General features: G+C 39.4%; 3 protein-coding genes across 7 annotated transcripts in view; 2 read left to right on the top strand and 1 right to left on the bottom strand.

The window, feature by feature from the left end:
- The window catches only part of LOC137137902 (immunoglobulin superfamily member 3-like), a 221,794-nt gene that overhangs the window by 84,184 nt on the left and 115,465 nt on the right, over positions 1-22,145 (bottom strand). Inside the window, exons 8-9 of one of the 2 annotated variants that reach the window (XM_067524698.1) lie at positions 10,594-10,701; positions 10,130-10,261 (exon numbers count right to left, since the gene is read on the bottom strand). The exons of the other annotated variant lie outside the window; for it this stretch is intronic. Of the exons in view, the coding sequence (XP_067380799.1) occupies positions 10,149-10,261; positions 10,594-10,701 (221 nt within the window). The 3' untranslated portion in view covers positions 10,130-10,148. Of the gene's footprint in view, positions 1-10,129; positions 10,262-10,593; positions 10,702-22,145 lie in introns of those variants that run through there. 2 annotated transcript variants of the gene reach the window in all.
- LOC137137938 (uncharacterized) lies at positions 3,214-8,714 on the top strand. Of its 2 annotated transcripts, XM_067524782.1 has the most exons (8): positions 3,214-3,232; positions 4,310-4,399; positions 6,506-6,581; positions 6,778-6,872; positions 7,653-7,877; positions 7,984-8,055; positions 8,229-8,319; positions 8,441-8,714. In XM_067524782.1, exons 3-8 carry the CDS (start codon positions 6,536-6,538, stop codon positions 8,557-8,559), a joined length of 648 nt encoding a protein of 215 aa, XP_067380883.1. In that variant the 5' UTR covers positions 3,214-3,232; positions 4,310-4,399; positions 6,506-6,535; the 3' UTR covers positions 8,560-8,714. The 2 variants fall into 2 exon arrangements, with proteins under 2 accessions (XP_067380883.1, XP_067380882.1); XM_067524781.1 differs by lacking the exon at positions 3,214-3,232 and having other exon boundaries at positions 4,203-4,399.
- The window catches only part of LOC137137929 (high affinity immunoglobulin epsilon receptor subunit alpha-like), a 96,805-nt gene continuing 90,329 nt past the window's right edge, over positions 15,670-22,145 (top strand). For 2 of the 3 annotated variants that reach the window (XM_067524763.1, XM_067524764.1), the window contains exons 1-3: positions 15,670-16,855; positions 18,510-18,545; positions 18,879-19,139. In XM_067524763.1, the coding sequence (XP_067380864.1) occupies positions 16,789-16,855; positions 18,510-18,545; positions 18,879-19,139 (364 nt within the window). In that variant the 5' untranslated portion in view covers positions 15,670-16,788. The remainder of the gene's footprint in view (positions 16,856-18,509; positions 18,546-18,878; positions 19,140-22,145) is intronic. The other variant, XM_067524766.1, reaches the window with a different exon arrangement.

The following is a 22,145-nucleotide window of genomic DNA, read 5'->3' as shown; positions in this document are numbered from 1 at the left end:
TCAATCTTATAAGTCATAGGACTCTGTGACTCGCATTGTTTGTGTAAAAATAGGCAAAGTCAATATAACAGGTTTCCATTTACCAAATATTTGGTCAATCCAGTCAACCCAACCCATTTTTACACCAGAGTTTTATGCAAATTCCTCCCTGAGAGACCCTCTAGGGTTCTGGTGACACTTCCATCAGGTGCAGTATTATTAGGAATGAAAGTTCAACATGAGTCTGCAAACACCACACAAACACCTTCTTTCTCAGCAAGGAGCAGGTCTAGGTCCATCCTGTTCTGCCAGCTGCTCCACCAGGTTTTCTACAGCATCAGAGGTGTAATGTAATGTAATGGCACAAAGAAGACTCAAATCCTGCAGCTACTGTATTTAGTTTCTAATTTTCAATGAAATGATCCTTTAGGGGCACCGAACGTCCCCCCTGGCATATGGGAAGATGTCATGTTCGATTTCTACCTTCACAGGTGACACAAACATCACCTGTGTACACGTTCCTGTCCAGTTCTGGGACAGAGTCTTTGTGGTTTTCCTCCACAGATCCAACATATGTCTTTCACAGCATGTGTTTTACTCGACCGGTGTACTGTGGCACACTTAACTGCAGGACTGTCCACAGGATTGAATCAGCAGTGTCCGTGGAACAAGGAGTCACAATCTGTCCTCCATGTTGTTGTTCCCACTTTTGCTTCACTCCCACTACTTTGTCTCCTTCATCACGGCTTGGGGACTCAGATTGCAGGCACTCGTCCTCCTTATCACCAGGAGAACCTTAGGTGTGAGCGACTTAGTGAGTGTCCTCCTCCGACTGGCTCCCTGACTCCCTCGAGGCTCCTGCCCTCAGAGATAGAAAATTGTTGCACAGCAGTGAGTGATGATAAAATGTCTGAGTCATGTTCAACATGTATGTGTTTGTGTGTGTGTGTGTGCTTGAAATACTTCCTGTTGGGCAGCTTCTTTAGTGATTCAGCATTATTATGTTAAACAAAAAATATTATTGTTATAGGATTTCTGGAACTCTCTGTTTGTCCAGATTGTTCCAGATTTGTGAACAATTAAAAAATCAAGTCTAAAATCCAACATCTTCTTATGAGCCACAAATTCAGCATCTTAAACTAAATAATATGATAAACATCACATTATGTAACAACAGCAAAATCTTCTTGCTTTTCTCCAGTGGTGGGATTGTGAAATGCAGAACCATCTGGAAAAAGTAACATTGTAACTGAGTTAAGAACATTACAACCATTAACAGTTACATTAGACATGTGAAGTAACACTGATCGTATCTCAGACATCTCACTGTAGAAAGGTGATGAGTTTCTGCTCCTGGAATAAGAGAGAGAAGCTGCATAAGGAAGAGTTAGATCAGCACAACCAACACTTTGTCTGCAACTGTCACAGCTTGCAGGCATCATAATCCATCATCTGCAGGATCCATCTTAGCTAATGTTGTCATCTGCCATCATGGTTCTGTAACAAAACACAAGTCATACAGCTGTTTCCCTGGTTAACAAACCGAACATAGTGACTGGGTAACACTAATGTGGAGTCTGCTCATGGTGCTCAACTCATTTCATCATGAGCTGAGAGTTATTTTCCATGGAACAATACATTTGGAGCCTTTCTGTCTTGATAATATTGAATCCATTGTTTTCAGTATGATGTCAGACCCAAGAAACTCACCCTTTGTTTCTTGGTTAAAGAGATGAGAATGGATTGTTTGGTTACCAGCTGTGATCACGTGACCTCAATAAGTTACTTCAGGAAGGAAAAATTGTAACGTAAACAGACTGATTATATGTTTGTTTTCTGCTAAATGGTTGAGTAGGTTACACCTTCTTTAACATGCTCAGACAATCATCAGTGTACTACAGCAGAGCTGATCCTGTTGGTAAATACAATGTCTCCGATTTCAGTGATGAAAAACACCTGGACTTCCTAAAAACTGAAACAAATCTCATCCAGTTAATTTTCATTCATATTTATTTTATTTTTTTTATTATTTTAAAGGACAAAACAAACAAGTTCGCATACATAAGGAATGAGAAAAAAAATACATTATCCAATTCAGCAACCGATTTGGTTGTGGGTTTAACACTTCCAGAGCTCTCGGATGCATTGGCGTCTTTACTACTCCTGAAAATCCTGAACAAATCTCTCTTTCCACTGTCTCACAGGTTACATTTAGGCTCACTGTGACGTCAGGGTGTTTTATTATCTGACCTACTCTATAACAAGGACAGCTTCATGCCCTCTTACTGGAAAATATTAAAATCGTAGTTGATTCACACAGGAAAGAATCACTAGCTCATCTGATCCCAACTCTCTTCTCTTTCACCTCTTTCACCATGTGTTGTTGCCAGTATTTCTGATACCTGATAAGGAAAAAAGGTGTGTTTTCTACTCAGGCACAATCATGCAAATGCTCTCATTCAGAGAGACACCACATAATTGTTAATTGGCCAATAAAACACTGCAGTGAATTTCTCAAACTTCACTGAATCCCCTCTTTTTTCATAAGGAACATCAGGGTCATGTGAAACATGGACAATGTAAATGTAAGTGATTTACATTTTCAATCATATCATGAGTTACATTTGCAATGTAAATCACTCCCTGACATGAACTCTACTAGACAGACTCATTCAAACTCATATAACAGAGAAGCATGATTCATGATCATGATATAATCATCATGACACCATGATTTTAATCCATCATGGTGTGTTTGTCAGTTCTTTTAGGGTTTGATTATCTTGCAAGAGAGAAAAACATCGACCAGTTTCAGTTCTCCATCCTATGAAGTTCTAAACTTAATACATCACACGTTAGTTTTATAGGTCTCTGTTGCTGGGCAGAACATTCTCCACCCTCAGGCTACTGCCCCCAGCCCTCTTCTCCTTTTATGGAAATCACTGATAAGCACCCGTGCGCATGGAGTGACTCTGGGTCACTACAGTGTGGGAAAGTCTGCTGATAAAAGTTTGAGCAACATTTTAAACATCCTTCAAAAGTACACTAAGTACAAGTTGCCATTATAACCAGGAGTAAAATTCCATCATTTAATCAGACTTGATTTTCCATCACAACTGTTGTGGTTCTCTATCAGGACTTTTACAGCTGGATTATGAAGGGATCTAAGGGGTTCAAGGCACCTACTTGCCTGGGACCAACAAGAAATACAAAAGTTGAATTGACAGAATGTCATTGCATTGATGCGTCAACTGTAAGTGAATTTCTAATGATTCCCGTGATTTTTTATGAAGTCAAATTGCATAATCCTCTTTTTTTTTTTAGCTAATCTACCAAACCTTCAACTTTTTCAATAAACCTTTGATACAAGGGGCATTTTACTGGGCTGTACTTGCTTAATTCATGTCTGTCACCTGTTTTATATACTGGAGCAGTTTTCAAAACTTTGAACAGAACAAACAAATGTTCTTTGTGTTTGATTAAGTCTTTTTTACTGTGAGGCAACTGTTTGCATTGGTTTTATTTATCACTTCTTAAAATTAATTCAAACATATTAAGCCTCCTGCACATATGCATGATTCTTCTAATAAAAGACAATAACAGCAAAAACACGAAACATGTGGCCATACAACACCTCACGTACGACAAACATTTATCACATCAGACTGGATGGAAAAGAACTGTAGCTGGTAAACAAACAGTTGGTATTTATTCACTGAGGAACCGACACTGGTTTAGCAGGTTGACAGATTGTTCAGCTGAGGTATAAATGCTTGAGCCACAAGAATGCTCTGTTGGGACATACCTTTCATAATCGAACAACATACCTGCAGTTATACCCATAGACCAACAGGCTCATCCAGGAACATTTTGTCTGTTGGTGATAGAATATGTATCACACTCAGACCATAGCGTTAAGGATCAAGCATAGTGACACTTTAACAAAGTAAAACTAGACACACACACATTCACTCAACACCAGGGGCTGTGTTGTGAGACAGTTCCAGGAGCAGTTTTCTGTGGTTAAATCTTGCTGGACACGGTGTCAACTCAAAGACAGAACTGTACAGCTTTGTAAAGTTGTCACAACTGCTACATCGCTGATGATACTGGGCTGAACAGCAGAACCACAGCAGCCGGTCCAACAGGATGTGGATGTGACTAGGCAGCGCAGCTCTTTCCCAGATAACACATGTTGCAGAACAGAACACACACACTCCACCCACTTCGTTCCACCTGGGTGTCAACAGCAAATGATATACCCATCCAATAGGTACAGAGTCTGAGTGTTTTCAACAGCAACTTTCATTTTCTTCATCCTCCGTCAAAGCTCCAGAGGGTGTGACAACCTGCACAGCCGCTGGTTTTTTTGGCTCTGTAAACAACACATCTGGTGAAGGACTGTTCCAACGTGTCTGAGGTAGGAAAATGATTCTGTGTATTTGGAAATATGTTGATTTGACTTTAACCATAGTCATAGTCAGTATTTTTCTGACATAATGTAATAAGAAGTTGAACAGGCTGTAAACTAAGTGGGGTTTTTTTTTTTGGGGGGGGGGGGGGGGGGGGGGGGGGGGAACAGGAAGAGACTTTTTAGTTCTTCTAATACGCAACTCCTTCTTTAAAATCTAAAATGTAATGTTAAAAGTTTCAGTTAAACTTAAAGATGCTTGCGGAGGCTTATCCAGTGTCACGTTTTGTATTCAGCCGGAGCAAGTGAAGAGACGGTGAGAGGAAGTGAAGTAATAGAACACGTTTATTGTTAAAAAAAAAAAAAAACACCACGTGAGGTAGAGGAACACGCAGAGCTTCACGGAATCAAGGGCCTTAAACTTGAATCCAAATAAATACTGGAAACATGACAAGGAAACCAAAATGCAAACCCACCAAACCTAGACAACAAACAAAGACACCACACATGCGCAGGAAGGGAACAGGTGTAAAGAACGAGTGATGACGAACGTGAAGCTGGAAGCGGGAACCGGGAACAGGACATGGCAAAAAGGGCTGCAAACATAAAAGCCAGGAAATGGAACTTAGGGGTCAGATCATGAAATCCAATCTGAGAACCAGCAGCTATGTACTGATAGATATTAAAGCCACGCAGCCTCTGGGAGTCAAGCTGCTGGAACATGAGACTTGAAATCAATTGACTCAGTCAAACAAATAGTGGTGCTACACACTGGGTTTTCCCCAGTTCTCTGTCTGTGAGAAGCTTCTACAGATACAGATTAGAATCAAATATATTTGCGCTGCTGCCAGTGACTTTTAACAATGAGTCTGTCCAACCTCCATCCTCTTCTGGTGAATTCGTACTTTTGCTGATTTGGAGTTATTATGGGATGTTGTCATGCTAAAAGGTGTAATATCTTTTCATCTTTAGACTTTGGGTACGGTTCATAATTCAATCCCCTTTGACTAAAGCCCTAGTTCTACCTGAAGAAAAACAGCCCCAAAGCAGATTTCTGCCACCACCATGCTCCACTGTGGGCATTTTTTGGTCTCATCAGCCCATAAGACATTTTCCGACATGCACTTGTCAGACTTGTTATAGGTTTTTGCAAATTGTAGCAGCGCTTGGATGTTTTTCTTTGTTGGAAAAATCTTCCCTCTTGCCGCCCTACTCTATAGGTCAGACCAGTAAAGAATAGAGGAGATTGCTATCACATGTAACACAAACGGTATTTGGCAGACATTCCGGCAGCTCTTGCTCACGGCAACCCCCTGGACCAGTTTTCGTCTTGTTTGTTTTTTTACTGTCCTGCTCATAGTAAAGTCACCCTCTGTCCCCTTGCAGCTCACTGATATCTTTAATACATTTTCCAACTAAGGTTCAGTTTGCTATTTATTGAGTTGCATTTTCGTACAGAATTCTGAAGCCATTTATCTTGTTCTGATTAATTTCTGTCATTTCATCCCAAAAACTATGGCAGCCAAGATATTATTTGGGATTTTGCTAAATTATCAAACTTTTTTTTTCTCTACACAAGGAGATAATTATCATGTTAACATGAGATAATGGCACCAATTAGAGAATTGCATCCATGGCCATTGTCACCTTCTGTAGCTTCCAACTGGTGTGCTGTAAAAATGCAGCAGACTGTTGATAACATTTGTTAAGAATGAATAAGTGCATGAATACGTCTCTTTCTCTAACTTACAGATGCAATCTTTAAAAATCTAACTCTTTCTAACACAGACAACAGTTTCTCACAACATGTTTTTAACAATCAATGTCTAAAGAAATAAATAAAGGAACAGGAAAGTGTGAGTGTGAGGAAGCTGTTTGTTTGATCATTAATCCAAATGTATTCTGATGTTAACCAAAGTCACAAGTACCTAAAAGTGTCTACAAGCAACTAGAAGTGTTGTGTGCATGATGATCCACTTTTACTGGATGATTGATTTTACAACTTGACTGTAAACTCTATAGTAGTAGTATCTATAGTAGTACTTCCATTTTCTGTGAGGTGTGATATGAAAAACATTGTCAGTTAATAAGTGAAGATAATTACATGTCTTCCAGCTCTTCATCAGCTGACTGTCCTCCTCAAACATGCTCCACCCCCTGATCTACCTGGCTGCTCTCACCCTGCTGGCAGGTAAGCTCACACACAGCGGCCATTTTAAAACCTCTACCCACAGTAAGACATCAGATTTCTTTGTTACTTGCCGACTCATGACTTGATGTAAAAACGGGGTTTTACTCCTTCATGAAGTCACCTTTGAACCTTCCCTCTCCCCCAACCAGCTAACAGACTAGATTTCACATCGACACATATGTCTCCATGTCTTCAGGTGCTGCTGCAGATCAGATGATTACTGTTTCTTCAGAGGTGGACATCAGCTCGTGTCCCATCACATTTTATGGACACAAGTACGAACAATTCTATGTGAGTAATTTGAGGCCCCAAACTTTCTCCTCTCATTTCTAACATTTATTCTTTTTGATGTAACCAAACTGACCTAATGTCAAACAAATCTGCTCACATCAGCTTTGTCTGGGCAACGCACAACCACAATGGCAGCCTACGACGTTCAGTTCAAGTGTTTATTGGCATTTAAACACAAAAAGTCCTGTGTATTTGTGCTGGTTGACATGTACGGCGATTACTTTTGATAAAAAATGTAAAAAGAAAAATGTTAAACAGCTGATGTTCACCCATCAGCATGGAAGCTGAGCTGAATATCCCTCTGTGTGTGGCTGGAATAGACCTCGGAGGAAGCCCAAAGAGGAAGAACATGTTTAGAGTGTTAACAAATAATGTAAATCATCAGTCTCAGCCTTTAAAGCTAACTAGCAGCAACCATGCTGGTATCCATCACGCTGCATCATAACTAATTTAATAAATGATACACTGGTTTTTATCTTTACAGTGAAATTGGTCTTGTCAGCGCCGGATGCAAGTGATTCTTAATTCTAGAGCAGCAAAGAGACTGTGTCATTCAGGAACCCGTTTACCTAATCGAGAGCTCGTTCTTAGGTTGTGGAACTGCAGCTGGTTAGAAATTAGCCTGTGGCTCCCAAACAGCACTATAACTGTCTTGGTGGGAAGAGGGCAAATGAAGCATCCTGAAGCAGAGTGAGAGCTCTGACTTAAACTCGTGAAACCCTTTGTATTTAAACGGCTCTGGAGCTTTTGTAGAAACTTGTTTGTCTCTGGCTTTACCAGGTGAACTTCACCAGCGACAACTTTATCATCTGCTTCAGTGGCTTTTACAATCCTGAAACAAGAGGAGACTGTATTGTGGGACCCAAGGGCTTGGCACACTATACTCTATTGGACATAAAGCCACCAGACCCATTTTTTGAAAGATATTTCCTTCAGTTTTTGCCAACCATTAAGAATCATCTACAATGCATGGTGGTTTTGAATGTGGACCATAATGGGACCTTTGTAAGTACTGACCAGTATTTTAACCAAATCAATCTGAATGGTGTTATTGTCCAATCTTTGGGATGAAACTTCCTAACGCCTGTTCTCCTCTGCTGACTCTTAATAGACTGATTTTTTTCTGGGCAACTTCGGGACACAAACAGCTTTGTACCTGTCAACATTCATCCCAGACTCAGTGGTACGTGTGGTACATATAGTGGATGTATATGTAAAGTGTGAGAATGTAGAAGAATAGGTGATTTGAATGTTTAGTTTTTTACAGTTATAAACACGGCTATGCCTCCGACCCACCAACAAGAATTATTATTAAGATACTACAATCATTCAATCCTTGTGTTTGTTGCTGTCTAGGTGATTGATGCTTTTGTCGATGGTAACGCGGTCGATAGATGGAGTTTCAGAGGCTACATATTCATAGATATCAGCGGATGCAGATACTCAGGTTGGAAAATCCCTGCCTCCAAAAATCAGCCCACAGTTCCTGAAAGCAACATAGTAATATTGGTGCTATTTTGATTTGATCACTGTACAATCTCCAACTGAAGCCACTCTTCACTTTTCAGGTGTTCTGTATAAACCAGGCACAGCGGTGAAATCTCCAGGAACCTGCTTCAGCATAACCTGTAGTGAGAATGCAGTCCTCATGATCACAGGGAGCAACGGGCTGTCAATGCTCTTATGACTTTCATATTGCAAAGAATTGCATTTTTTATTTATTTAGAATTTACTGTAAAGAAATTGAATTCCATTCAACTTCCAACACTAATTCACAACAGAGTCACCTCAAGGCACTTTACACAGTGACACAGTGAATGTATTAAAAATAAAAAAATAATAAAAATATCACGTCTGTCTTATAACAGCTCTTTTCTACAAAGTCTCATCAACAACTAGGAAGCAGCTTCAGCTCTGCTGCCGAGATGCTGAACTCACCTAACGAATGAACATCCAGGTTGATGATGCTAATAAGCGCAGGGTTTCTGTGGTTTTCTCTACATGTTTTAAACAGTGTTGAATTATGTCTTTACCATCAGCAGCAGCCTTCTTCAGTTATTCTCATGTTATGTTTACAGTAGACACTAGATGTCCTGATCTGACACGGGCATGAGATAGATCATAACTAACCATAACTTTTATATAATAAACAAAGCAAACATCTTTAGTCATGTGGCATTAGCAAATACAAGTATTCATACAGTATGAAATAACTTACTAAGCTACAAAGTCATAATAAGGCGCAAGAATATTTTATCAGGATGAACAAAACAGAACGCGTTTAACAATTCAATTATTTTTTTGGGATAATGCAATGATACTTGCTGCGCTTTTAATGCTGCTGTATGAATCGGCCAAAAGCTAATGCTAACTATTGTCAACTACAGGTCAGATTTTGACCAGTTTTCTTTGGAGCTCTGAATGAAAACAGAGGCTTTAGGTTATTAGCACAGGTGTTACAGAACATGCACAATATGTCGCCTAAGACAGCAGCTGTTCAGACCGACTCAGTTATTTCACTCATTCACATGTGATGCCAGTGATTTGGCAGCAGGTGGCGTCACTTAACTTGTCAAATGCTTTAGGACACCATTTTCAGAACATTTGCTCTTTAGTGATTCAGTGCTTCCACCACTAAAACTAAGGTAAATAAAGGAAAACTCACCCAATAGATTTAATTCTGTCCAGTTTTGTCTGTAATTTCACCTCAATTAACAATGTTAATGCCGTATGGAGGCTGTCAGCTAATGTTACATTCAGGGACATTCTTTTCTCCACTGCCTGCTCTACATTCATGCTAATCCTCCTAAATTAAGTAAGTGACAGAACCTGCCAGCGTTAAGAGGTGTGACATTAAAGTTTTACTGTATTGTGCTTTAGTTTCTTTCCACCACTGGCTATATTCAGGTGCCACTTGGTTTTGTTTAGAGCTGGATGATGTGTGAACACTTGAGTCGAGTCATCAAGGCTAATGCTAAGCTAAATGTTGAGGATCAATAAAACCCTCTAAACTGTGGTTGCATCTTGACTCCAGTTTCTACATGTTTTAACACAAAAGATGTGACATGTGGATTTAGAGGATGTGTAGTTTATAGACACTTCAGAAACAGCTGAGCTGAGTAACAAAGTAGTGATGTAATGCACTGATTCTGATCCTGTTAAAGGAGAAGTTGGTGGGTGATGGTTAAGTCCAAACTTAGCATATTACACAAAATACTGAATAAGTGTACATAAGGTAGAAAAGCATAAGACAGAGAAATCAGTATTAATTTTATTTTATAAATGATGCTCAGTGGTAACATCAGCTGTAACATAATCATATTGTGTGTCTAGTCTCTCATCATCCTCTCTGGTTGGAGATGTCATCATGAAAGCAGGTGGGTTCCTCTCTGAAGAGAAAAGGGACATTTTTATTATCATTTGTTTTATTTTCAAATAAATCGTCATTTGGAGATAGTTTGTTTGATTGGGATTCAGAATTATTCTAACAATTTATTGATCACATGATGATGGTCAAAATAAAATGTCCACTATTTTGGTTCTTAATCAAATACATGCAGAGTTAATAATGTTCCCATCAGCCTGTGGTTTACAGTGTGTTTACTGTTCATCAGCTAATGTTGGTAAAGGGTCATAGTATTATTTAGCTCAAAGCTTCTCAGAGCAGCTGGCAGGTCTGCAGACTGATATCAGAGTGTTGCTGATTGATTCAGAGTGTTACCTGTAGCTCTGCATGGACATAAAGACACCATGAGGAGAGTGGAGATGAAGTACGGACAGAACACCACCAGGTGGAGGATGATTCTCAACATAGACGAGCCTGGATTAGCTGGAGTTGAGACATAGAAGCAAGAACAACAAACACACCTGGTCAGAAAACTAAACTCACTGGATAAAGCTAAATGTACACACACACACACACACACACACACACACAGCTGAGACAGTTCAGTACCACAAAGAAAGCAACATAAACATCTGACTATGGTGTGACGCACAGTGGTTGCAGCAAAAATCCCACAGTCACTTATTGTTTAGACAGAAAAGTTTGCCAGGAGGTAGCTGGGGTAGATGTTTGGGTCATGAGGCAGATAACCTTACTACAAGTGACCTGTAGTACGGTTCCAGGTGAAACAACTGTTTGTTGCTTTGTTGTAACAAGTCACATCATGTGACGTACGTGACCACAACTTTTCAACAACATCTAACTCTTGGTTTAGTACCTAATCATAACTGCGATGACTTTGTGTTTGCAACTTTTCATTCCACTGTGTTTTAAGTGTTGATGGGGAAGATATTGTGTGAAACTGGCTGCCATTTTGGAGCCATAGTAAGCAATGGTACTTGCCACTGTGGGGCCTGACAACAAAAGGGGTGATATTTCAACAGAGGCCTGCCTCCCCAGTTGGGGGGGGGGCTATTTCAAAAAAACAGTCCTGCTGGTCATAGCTTCAACTCTGCTCCAGAGTTGAAATATGTAAACCATAAGGAGGGAAACCATAGCACTGATCACCTGTGTAGCATTTTATCAGTGTTTCTGTCAACAATTCACAGTTTTTAGAGACTGGGGACATAATCTTTTATAATCATCTGGTGACATTTTATTTAAACTGGATCGCAAGGGCGAAATCTTTAGTCAGACTGGGGGGGACCACCTGTATGTATGTACACACACCTTTGTGAGCTTAACTCACTAGTCAATGATTGTAGACTGTGGTCTTTTATGCCGAATATTGAACATAAACACAGAGTATTTGTTCACTGAACTTCAGCCTAAAAAAAAGTTGTTAAACGCTTCACTTTTTTCAATTATGTTAACTTCCAGCCTGATTCCACAACCGTTCAAACTGATTTTTTTCTCATTAATCTACAGTCAGTACCCCATGGGGACCCAGTGAATGTATTAAAAATAAAAAATAATAAAAATATCACATGTCTCTCTTATAACAGCTCTTTTCTACAAAGTCTCATCAACAACTGGGAAGCAGCTTCAGCTCTGCTGCCGAGACGCTGAACTCACCTAATGAATGAACATCCAGGTTGATGATGCTAATAAGCGCAGGGTTTCTGGGCACCGGTATGAGCGTTATATCATACACATAACACTCATATGTTCCACTGTCATTAATCGTCACATGTTTCAGAATCAAAGTCGCTTCTCCGTCTGTCATCTCACTGTCCTTCAGCTCCACCCGGTTGTTATAAGATATATGCTGGGTATTTGGATAATCATCATCTAACAACAAGAACCACAAAACAAACTCTGAGTAGAAAAAGACAACGTTTGGATCCAGGTCAGGTCTGATCACCTTTACACCAAAGAGTGGCATGATGCTGGGCCATTTACACGGCAAAGTGATGGTTTCTCCAGCTTCAGCTGTGATGTTAATTGGAACTAAAAGAGAGAAAAAAAAGAAACAAAGTAGAGATGTTAAAGAGTCCTCGTACAACTTCCACTTCCACAGCAGCCAGTTGAAGTGAGAGACGGTAAAAGAGTGGACACTGGTGTCTGATCAGCTGCGTCAGAGGAAATACAGTAGGAGCTTGACACGGAAATCTGGCTCAAACTTGTAGGATCTGGTTGATGGCTTTCAACCTGACTATAAACCTGGTGCTGAGACACACATCGCTGCAGATAATGGTTTGGAACAATATTAATCTCATGTTTAAAAATTACAATTTGTTGTTTCCTTGCTTCTTCTCATCAGGACTCAGGACTAAGATGTAAGGTAAAGATACAACGTAGGTCGGTTGGGATGTAACCAATCAACTCCACAAACTTACCTGCGTGAACATACAGGTTGACCAAGCTGCTCCAACTTAGATTGTCCATCGCGATGTAACACTTATACATTGCCAAGTCAGCACTTCCCACATTCTTCAGAATCAGAGAAACATTTCCATCCTTCATCTCACTGTCCTTCAGCTCCACCCGGTTCTTAAAAGATGGATGCTGGTTGCTCGTATTAAAATGTTGGTCCTGGTACACAAACACGTATTCTGGCTTCAGGTCAGGTCTGATCCATTCTACAGCTGTGATGTTGGTGCTGTTGGGAGCTCTACATGGCAAAGTGACAGTGTCTCCAGGATAAGCTGTGATGTCTATCAGGAAAGGAGGAGAGAGCAGAGGTCAATGCTCAACTGGGAACAGTAGAACTGGAGATTATATTATCCAGGCCATTATCTTGTACTGTACAGCTCCAGTCTCAGTCTAAGAGAAGTATTCGACCTGAAAGCACGTTCACATGCTGACTGACAGCAGAGATCCCACCACCGACTTTGCTCTTTTCTGATTGTAGAAAGATGAGAGTCACCTAAAAACCTTTAGAAGAGAACATCTGAGCACTGCTCCCAGCCTGGTAAATAAGTCTGCACTTCCCCACATTAAAGGATAAACAAAAGCTAATCCAGGCTGGAAAAGCACAGATCCCCTGTGAGTAGAGACTATTCATTGTGTTGGTTTAGGTGGGTGTTGAAAATACAATTCGTTTAGAAAATATCTCAAGTTGGTTATTGTGATATGATATGAAGCATGTTTCATCTAAAGCTCCTTTATTAAATGAATCTGCCTCATTTTCTATGGCTTTAGCTAAAAATACCCAACATTGTGCTAAAATACTGAGGACTTGCAGCGACTTACACACACAGCAGTAAATACGGAAATAACAATCAGGATAAATAATCATCAGAAATAAATCCTAAAAATCCATAAACTAAGTCAAATCCACACCTATAGAAAATGATCACATCACACCACACACACCTCTTACCTTCAAATTCATCAAATGTCCGAACAAAGATCCATAAACTTATGAAAAAAGCCACAGACGACACAGATGTTAGTGAAGCCATCAGAACCACTGCTCCCACAGCTTCAGCTGAACTGTTGCTTCACAGTGAAACTGAAGCCCAGAAACTGCTTGTGAGGAAGAAACACACCCATATAGTGTGATTTTGAAGAAAGCAGAACTGCTGTTATTTAGATATTTACATACATGTATTCTGTAACAGCACATTGGTAGAGAGAGAGAAGTATATAAAAAAGTCAAATCTAATAGTTTAAAGAAGATAACTAAAATATTTACAAGCAGGGACATGTGACTAGTTCAATATGCTTTAAATATCATTTCATGTAATGTATAATTATATATGTATATGATCTATGGAATGGAAACATCTGCACCCAACTACCGTATACACAAGGTGAGCACAGTATCTTGATATGATGTAATGTAAAGCTTCACTTTTCCCTGAGGCAGCTTTAATGTATCTCAACTTCTTCTAGTGTAAAGTAGTTGGCTTCCCCCTAAACAAACTAACCTCTTATGCAGATCTGAAGCAGTAACGTAGAACTCTGTCAATACTTTGACTCCCCTGCTGTCTGAAGCTCTCAGCACCAAGCACATACGCTGCTAGTGGAGACATAACTATATTGTTTCATTTTCAACACTACATAAAGTCCTAAAACCACTATTGAGTGTAGTTTTTAACAACACGTTCTCATCCAACACCGTCAGATATTGATACGTCCTAAGGCATCAAATTCTGCCGCTTTGTACGTCCTTTGGTGTATGATATTAATGCCACAGGTAACCTTTGGAGTTACTATTAATTGTTCCAGGAGTCCCACTATTTGACCCCCTGGGAACAACTGCGTCCAGTATTGAAGCTGCTGGTGCACTTTGGCTTTAGATAATGGACTCGTCTCTATACTTGTTCTGTTAGATCTTAGTGCTGCATTCGATATCATTGATCACAACATTTTATTACAGAGACTGGAACATGAAACTGGGATTCTCTGTCTCCGTCTCTCTGTCCCTTTCTTCTCTATACAGCCTTATAGTCTTGACTTTATTCTGTAAAGTGCCTTGAGATGACTTTGTTTAGGTGAAGTTGAAATGAAAATTGAATTGAATTGAGTATTGATGCTGCAGGAGCGTCACCTTTTGATGCCTCAGGAACAACTTTATATACACAGAAAAACAAGGTCGGGGTGAGGTTACGTTAAGAAACAAGTACAGTTACATTAAAACAAAACGCTAAACAGTGACAACAACACACACGTGCTTCCTATAGTAACCAATTGCACCATGTTGTGAAACAATCATCAATAAAGCCCAATATGTCTCATTAAAGTCAAACCCCGGTCTCCTGTGGAAAAGTCCTGTGCTTTTTGTACCATCCACCACCCCGTCCACCTCCCTATGAGACTTTTTCTTTTCATATTTTATGGCACTGATTTAGGCCTAAAATATTGATGTGTTGAGGTGATGCAGGTACCTTAAGCATCTGCATGTAAAACAAAGGGACTGAACAAAGCTTCACTTTTTAATCAAACAAACTGGACCAAATCGTTACATTGTTGGGGACTATTTTCTGCTGCGGATCCAAATGTGAACTATACTTAGCTAAGATTTAAAGTAAAATATAAAGCAAACAGTTTCAACAGCTCACAGATCCTCTGCTGCTTTTAACCCAGCTGATAATTTCTTTAGCTTTTTATGAAACTAGAGCAGCAACTTCCTCATGATGATGTGTAGTTTTCTCACTGTAACATGGCTGATGAAACCCTATATTCAGTATGAATATAATTTCTCAGTTTTGTGGTTCTTAATTGACATGTGCCAACTTATTTCAGTAGAAACTAGCAGCTTTGTGTTTCCTGTTTCAGATAAATGACTTACATTTACAGAATTCATCTTTTGCTATTTACAGCAGAAGTGTTAAGCAGAAAAAAACTGTCCTTACTTTATTTTGCATTGCCAAGCGATGATAAAAACAAACTTCGTCCAACCGCATGATGAGGGTGAGATTTACACAGCAAACCGGATACTTTACTGTACTAAAACACAACACTAAAAATATGAAAAGTATGAAGTAGAATAATATGAAAATGAAAAAGAAAAGGAGAGCGACTGCAAACGGCTGCGGCTCGGTCTGCGCCTGCGCAGTAAGCAGTAAAAGCGCAGTAAGACGAACAGCTTGGGAACAATTACGTTTTAAATCTACTTCTCATTCTGCTCAGTTTCAGACTTCATTTAAAAGTGATCTGGTTTTATAATACAACAAAATAACAGTAATGACAGTATAAAAACAGCTGGTGTTCTGACTGGTTTAATTACTTCTCTCATTCACGTGTTATACCAATGATTTGGCAGCAGATGGCGCCATTTTAACTGTGTCAAATGCTTCAAAACACTAAATAATTTTGAAAACATTGGATTCATATTGATTCAGTGCTTCCACCACTAAGACTAACATAAATAAAGGAAAACTCACCCAATAGTGTTTATTCAGTTGTGTCTTCCATTTAACTTTGGGTAACATTCTAATTTTAATGCTGTGATGATGTGTTAAGACTTGAATCTAGTCATCAAGGCTAATGCTAAGCTAAGTGTTAATGATCAATAAAACCCTCTAAACTGTGGCTGCACCTGCTCGATCCTGATTCCTATTTCTACATGTTTTAATACAAAAGATGTGACGTGGATTTGGAGGATTTGTAATTTATAGGCTTTTCAGAAAGAGCTGAAGTGAGCAACACGTTTATGATGTAATGCATTGATTCTACTGCTGTTAAAACAGAGAAAATGCAGATACAGAAATCACAGAGTTGTTTTAGAACTGACAGGTCTTTTTCTCATTCCTCTCATAATCTGTCCATGACATTGGGATATTTAAATTCACAAATAGTGGCTGTTTGTTATGGAAGCAGAGAGAGGCTAACAGGATAATTATCTCATTGTCTTCTTGCAGCGGTGGTGTTTTAGCTATTTTAGTGTTTTTACTTTCATATTTGTTTCTTTACTCGTATCATTACCCACAACGGACCTAAAGTAAACCGCACTATTTATAACTATTGCTGAGGAAACCACACGCACACTTAGAGGAAGAGGGCAGGCTTAACTTGTTCTCTATGAAACAGGCTGATCACCAGTCGCTGAACTGGACGATGGAGGAAACATTTCTACAATGTCTGTTCTGTAAGTAGAATCTGTTTTAACCTCTGTGGTCTTACAGTCTGTGCTGTTGATGGAGAGCTGACATTTTACTGATTTTATGTTGTTCATTCTACTTTTCATTGTCCTCAAAATAACATGAGAAATACATTTACATGTCTAACATGAAATGTTATATTATTTATAGTGATGAATTTAAAATAATTCACTGTTTGCTGTACAGGGAAAGAGTGGGACTGTTGACTGGGTCAGAGCTAATAAAACTTATCTGAAGACATTAAGGCTCCTGCCAAACAAAAAAGAATTATGTTATAAATAAACAATAAATTAATATTATATTAGTTTCTTTCTAAGAGTTTCTTTCTATTATCTGACCATAGTTTTCTGTGCTACAGCAAAGGCTCTGAATACTTTTGTCTCTAAATTATTTAATTTAATCTGAAAGAGATCAGTGACTGCAAAGTATCTGTAGGGGAGAGTGTGACCAGACAACACAGGATGGTGGTGTGTAAAATGACTCTAGTGGTGAGGAAGATGAAGAGGACTAAGGCAGAGCAAGTAGTATAGATAAGAAGGGGGATACTGAGAGACTAAAGACAGTAGATGGGAGTACAGGGAGATGCAGCTTAAGGTGAAGTTAGAGGTGGCAAAGGCCAAACAAAGAGCATATGAGGACTTGTATTTATACAAGGTGGCGAGGCAGAGAGATAGAGATTTGAAGGATGTGCAGTCGGTTAGTGTGATTAAAGATAAGGATGGAAATGTATTGACAGATGGACGTAGAACTTTGAAGAGATGAAGAGGTGACTGGTGTGGAGCAAGAAATAGCAAAGATTAGTAAGAGTGAAGTGGGGAGGGTGTTGAAGAGGAAGACTGGAAAGACAGTTGGTCCTGATGACCTGATGATACCTGTGGAGGTGTGGGACACTGTGTACTGGTGCAGGTTTTTAGGAACGAGGGAGATGAGCAGAGCTGTGGCAACTACAGAGGAATAAAGCTGATGAGCCAAACAATGAAGTTGTAGGAAAGAGTAGTGGAAGCTCGGCTAAGGGCAGAGGTGAACATTTGTGAGCAGCAATATGGTTTCATGTCTAGAAAGAGAAAAACAGATGCAGTATTTGCTTTGAGGATGCTGATGGAGAAGTACAGAGAAGGTCAGAAAGAGTTGCAGAGTATCAGTGAGATTGAAAGGAAAGGTTTTCAAGACGGTGGTGAGACCAGAGATGTTGTTCGGCTTAGAGACAGTGGCACTGAAGAAAAGACAGGAGGCAGAGCTGGAGGTAGCAGAGCTTAAGATGTTGAGGTTCTATTTGGGAGAGACGGGGATGGACAGGATCAGGAATGAGGACATCAGAGGGACAGCTCATGTTAGATGTGTTGGAGATAAAGTCAGAGAGGCCAGATTGAGGTGGTTTGGACATGTTCAGAGGAGAAACTGTGAATATATCAGTAGAAGGATGCTGAGGTTGGAGCTGGCAGACAGGAGGTCTAGAGGAAGAACAAAGAGGAGATTTATGGATGTAGTGAGGGAGGACATGAAGTTAGTTGGTGTGAGTGAAGAGGATGCAGAGGACAGAGTTAGATGGAGGCACATGATTTGCTGTGGTGACACCTGAAAGGAAAAAAGGAATAATTGTGTTTTAAACTCACACTAACCTCAGCTTTTCTTTCTCTTTAGTTGTTTCTTTACTGCAGTGCTGCTCAACAAACCAGGGTCAGTAAACTTCTTATATCACAATTTAAATCTTTAATTATTAAAGGACTGAAGTTGAAAGAGTTGATTAAGAAACATTAAGTCTTTAGATGTTGATGATCTTTGTATGTTGACAGTTTCAGAGAAGTTTTAGAGAGAAAATCATCTTTTACACTGTTCAGTGACTCAGTAACAGAAACCATCATTGCAGTTTTCTACTCTGTACTTCAAAGAATAAAATAGCAGCTGTTCACTTAAATACTTCATACAAGCTGTGACACCAGAAGCTGTGTCAGGTTTTCTGTTGTAGGATGTGAAAAAATGATCAGCAGTGTTTGATTTTAACCTTCACAGCTCGTCTGACTGTGAGTCCCAGCAGATCTCAGTTTTTCGAAGGAGAATCTGTGTCTCTGATCTGTGAGGACGACAGCTCAGCTGGATGGACACTGAAGAGGGATACAACCACAGAACAGAGGACTCAGTGTGGAACTGACTGGGGAAGACGAGCTGGTTCTTCATGTACCATCAGTTACATGTTCATAGAGGACAGTGGAGTTTACTGGTGTGAGTCCAGAGAGGGATCAACCAGTAACAGCATCACCATCACTGTCACTGGTAAGATCAAATCAGCTGCTGGTTCAAACAAATACACATATCAAATGATATGTTAACATGACAGAACCTTTTCTGATCTTTCTTGATGGTATATCTGAAATCACAGAAACAAACAGGTCTTCATCCCTAAACCGTTGCATTCTTCCACCACAGTTGTACCATTCCACCACCACCTCAGGTCTCTTAATCCACAGCAGTTCGCTTCACTGGTCTCTGTCCCCACCACAGGACCTCTCCACCCTCGATACACGTGTAGCTATGGACAGCCTCTGCAATACACTTCCATCCTGTCCGGATAGTCGCTGGCCCATGTCTTCTTGACCTGCTTGTCCCTCAGCTTCTAATTTGTGGCTCGCCAACTGGATCCATCAGCAACGCACCATGCTAAAGAGCGCTAAGTCTCGCAAATCCAAGACTCCATCTGCTCTTGCCGAGTATCAGGGTCTGCTGGTGACCTTTTCTCATAGTGTCACTTGATCTATCTGTAGCCTTTGACAATCAGATCTTCTTGTCCACACTCTCTGACTTGAGCATCTCTGGATCAGCTCTAGCCTGGCTTTGGTCTTACTTATCGGGACGAACCTTCAAGTTATCCCAGCGGGGACATGTTTCTAACTCTCATAGTGTTTTTACCAGTAAGCTGCAGGGCTCAGTTCTTGGTCCTCTTCTTCTTTGTTGGGTGGGAACAAACTATAACTGTAATGGGGATTTTTGGTCAAAGAGGACACAACCAGGGTGAATCTGGATGCATGTTTGGGGGAATTAAGCATTTTGGAATGGCGGTGATGGGATATGCCTCATGTGTTTAGGCAACAATCAAGATCTAAAGCACATACAAATACACTAATACAGGTCACAAAACTGACAGATTCCCCCCATGTTGTGTTTAGCAGGTTTATTTATAATGTGACACCACTTTTAATTCATTTTTAATGGTCAGTATAAATGATCACTGGTGACTCTGTTAGTGCAGAAACCTGCTGAACAAAAATAATAAAGCAATAACTGATTTTACTGGTGACAGTAGTAGATTAGGAAAGTGAAGTTTATAGTTGGGTTTTTTCTTTTTCAACGGTAAAATAAGTGATTTTTTTTTAATTATTTTTAGGTGTTTTTAATAATTGTCTTTGTTTTATTTTAGAGAAACTCACCACCATAACAAAGCCTTTAATCCCTCCGGCTCCTCCTCCATCCCCAGGCCTTGTTTCTTCTGTCCCTCTTCACCGTGTGGCGTTTTTTATATGCGTCTATGTTCTGGTTGTCATCCTGACGTTACTCGTTCTAGTGTTGAGTGAACGTGGTCGAAACAAATCTAAAGGTGAGACACAAATACCTGGATTTTACTTTAAAAAAACAGGAATCTCATTTATCATGTTCATATTTCCAGAGATTGTTCAGTTTATTCTGATCACATGTTTCTTATGATGTGATGTTTATTTTACATATACAAACTACAAAGATACAGAAAATATTTTTACCGTTTGTTCTGTTTCATTCCAGCTGATGTAGCCGTCGACTTCACAGACAGTGACATCAAATTATCACATCAACAACAGCAGTGAATCCTACAGAATACAGGTAATGTGTGTTTGTGATGTGAATCTTTGTGAAATCAGATGTTGTTGTATAAAGAAACATGTGGCACAAAGTCTGGATATGAACATGGTTTAAATAAGCATTTTCAGCATCAACTCTCTGAACAGCTAAACACACAGAGTGATGAGGCCACAGACTCTCAGAGCTTCAGTTCAGTTCAGTGATACATCAAACAGACCCAGTTTATAAAAGACGATTGACAGAATAAAACTCTGATCGTCCTCACAAATGTTCACCAACATCAGAAACAATAAAACTATATCAGAGTTTTGCATAAAATATTATTTTAATAAGGATAAAAAAGGAGAGATTCAACAATCCTCAAACCGTAACTTTCTCATCTGAAGCCATAAAGTTGATACATTTTCGACGTTTGTTAACTGCGTGATAAACAGCAGCAACTTCCTCCTGATGTTCTCAGTAAAATGCAGCTTTGCCTTTTGCTCAGTATATGTTGTGCAGTGACAGTGGTTTCTAAGCGTCATTGGTAACAGAGGTGTTAAAAGAAAAAAAAATTATCTAAATAAAAAAACTTCCCAGCAGATAAGTTGGTAACACACCCTCTGTTTGCTCACTGTTTCTCTGCACACACACACATTTGGCCATGGGGCCCTGAGCAGGCTATGGTCCATATATTGTAGAGTTTCTGAAGAAAGTTAAAGCTCTTTAATCACATCCTGGTGGTTTAGTTTTGGACTAAGAATCAATAACAATTGTTTCACTGTCATTATAACCAACATCCTGTTTTCCAATATCTGAACATGTTGCACTGACACTTGGCCTGGAATTCTAGGATCTTTATTCTTATTGGATCAGCCATGTGATTTCTGTCTTACTCTAATGTTCATTATAAATGTAGAAAGCTGGGTTCAGAGCTTCTCTACTCACTGAATCGACCTTCACATCTTTAAACTGGTCCAACTACTGCGTCCTGCTCTAACTGGTCTTCAGAGCTTCTTTATTTTCATATTTTGTGTTTTTAATCAGCAAATTACTGGAAAGTCATTTACAGCAACATGGAGAAAAACCAAAACTAGAGGTTGAAAGACTTTTTGCTTATTTGATGTCATTTTACTTTTTATTTCATTTACTTGTTTCAAACATTCATTTAAACATTACATGACGATTCAACCAATAGTTTTGTAGCAATATCAAAATGTATCTACTTTGCTGTTGTTATGATCATTGACTGTTATTTATATTTTAATGACACTTGTTGCTGCATCACTGATCTGGAACAATCAGCAAACTTTGCTCTCATTTGTTGTTTTTCTCATGTGGTTTTGTTAGTTTCACAAAGTCGTCATATAGAAAAATGCAGCTTGTTCCTCTTTGGTTGTCGCTGACAGTTTGATGCTTCTCTTTTTGTAAAGATGAAAATAAATAACTACAAAAACTAAACCACAGCCT

The sequence above is a fragment of the Channa argus genome, chromosome 12, assembly GCF_033026475.1.
Source record: "Channa argus isolate prfri chromosome 12, Channa argus male v1.0, whole genome shotgun sequence".
NCBI lineage: Eukaryota > Metazoa > Chordata > Actinopteri > Anabantiformes > Channidae > Channa > Channa argus.
This window is presented reverse-complemented; position numbering and strand designations above follow the sequence as displayed.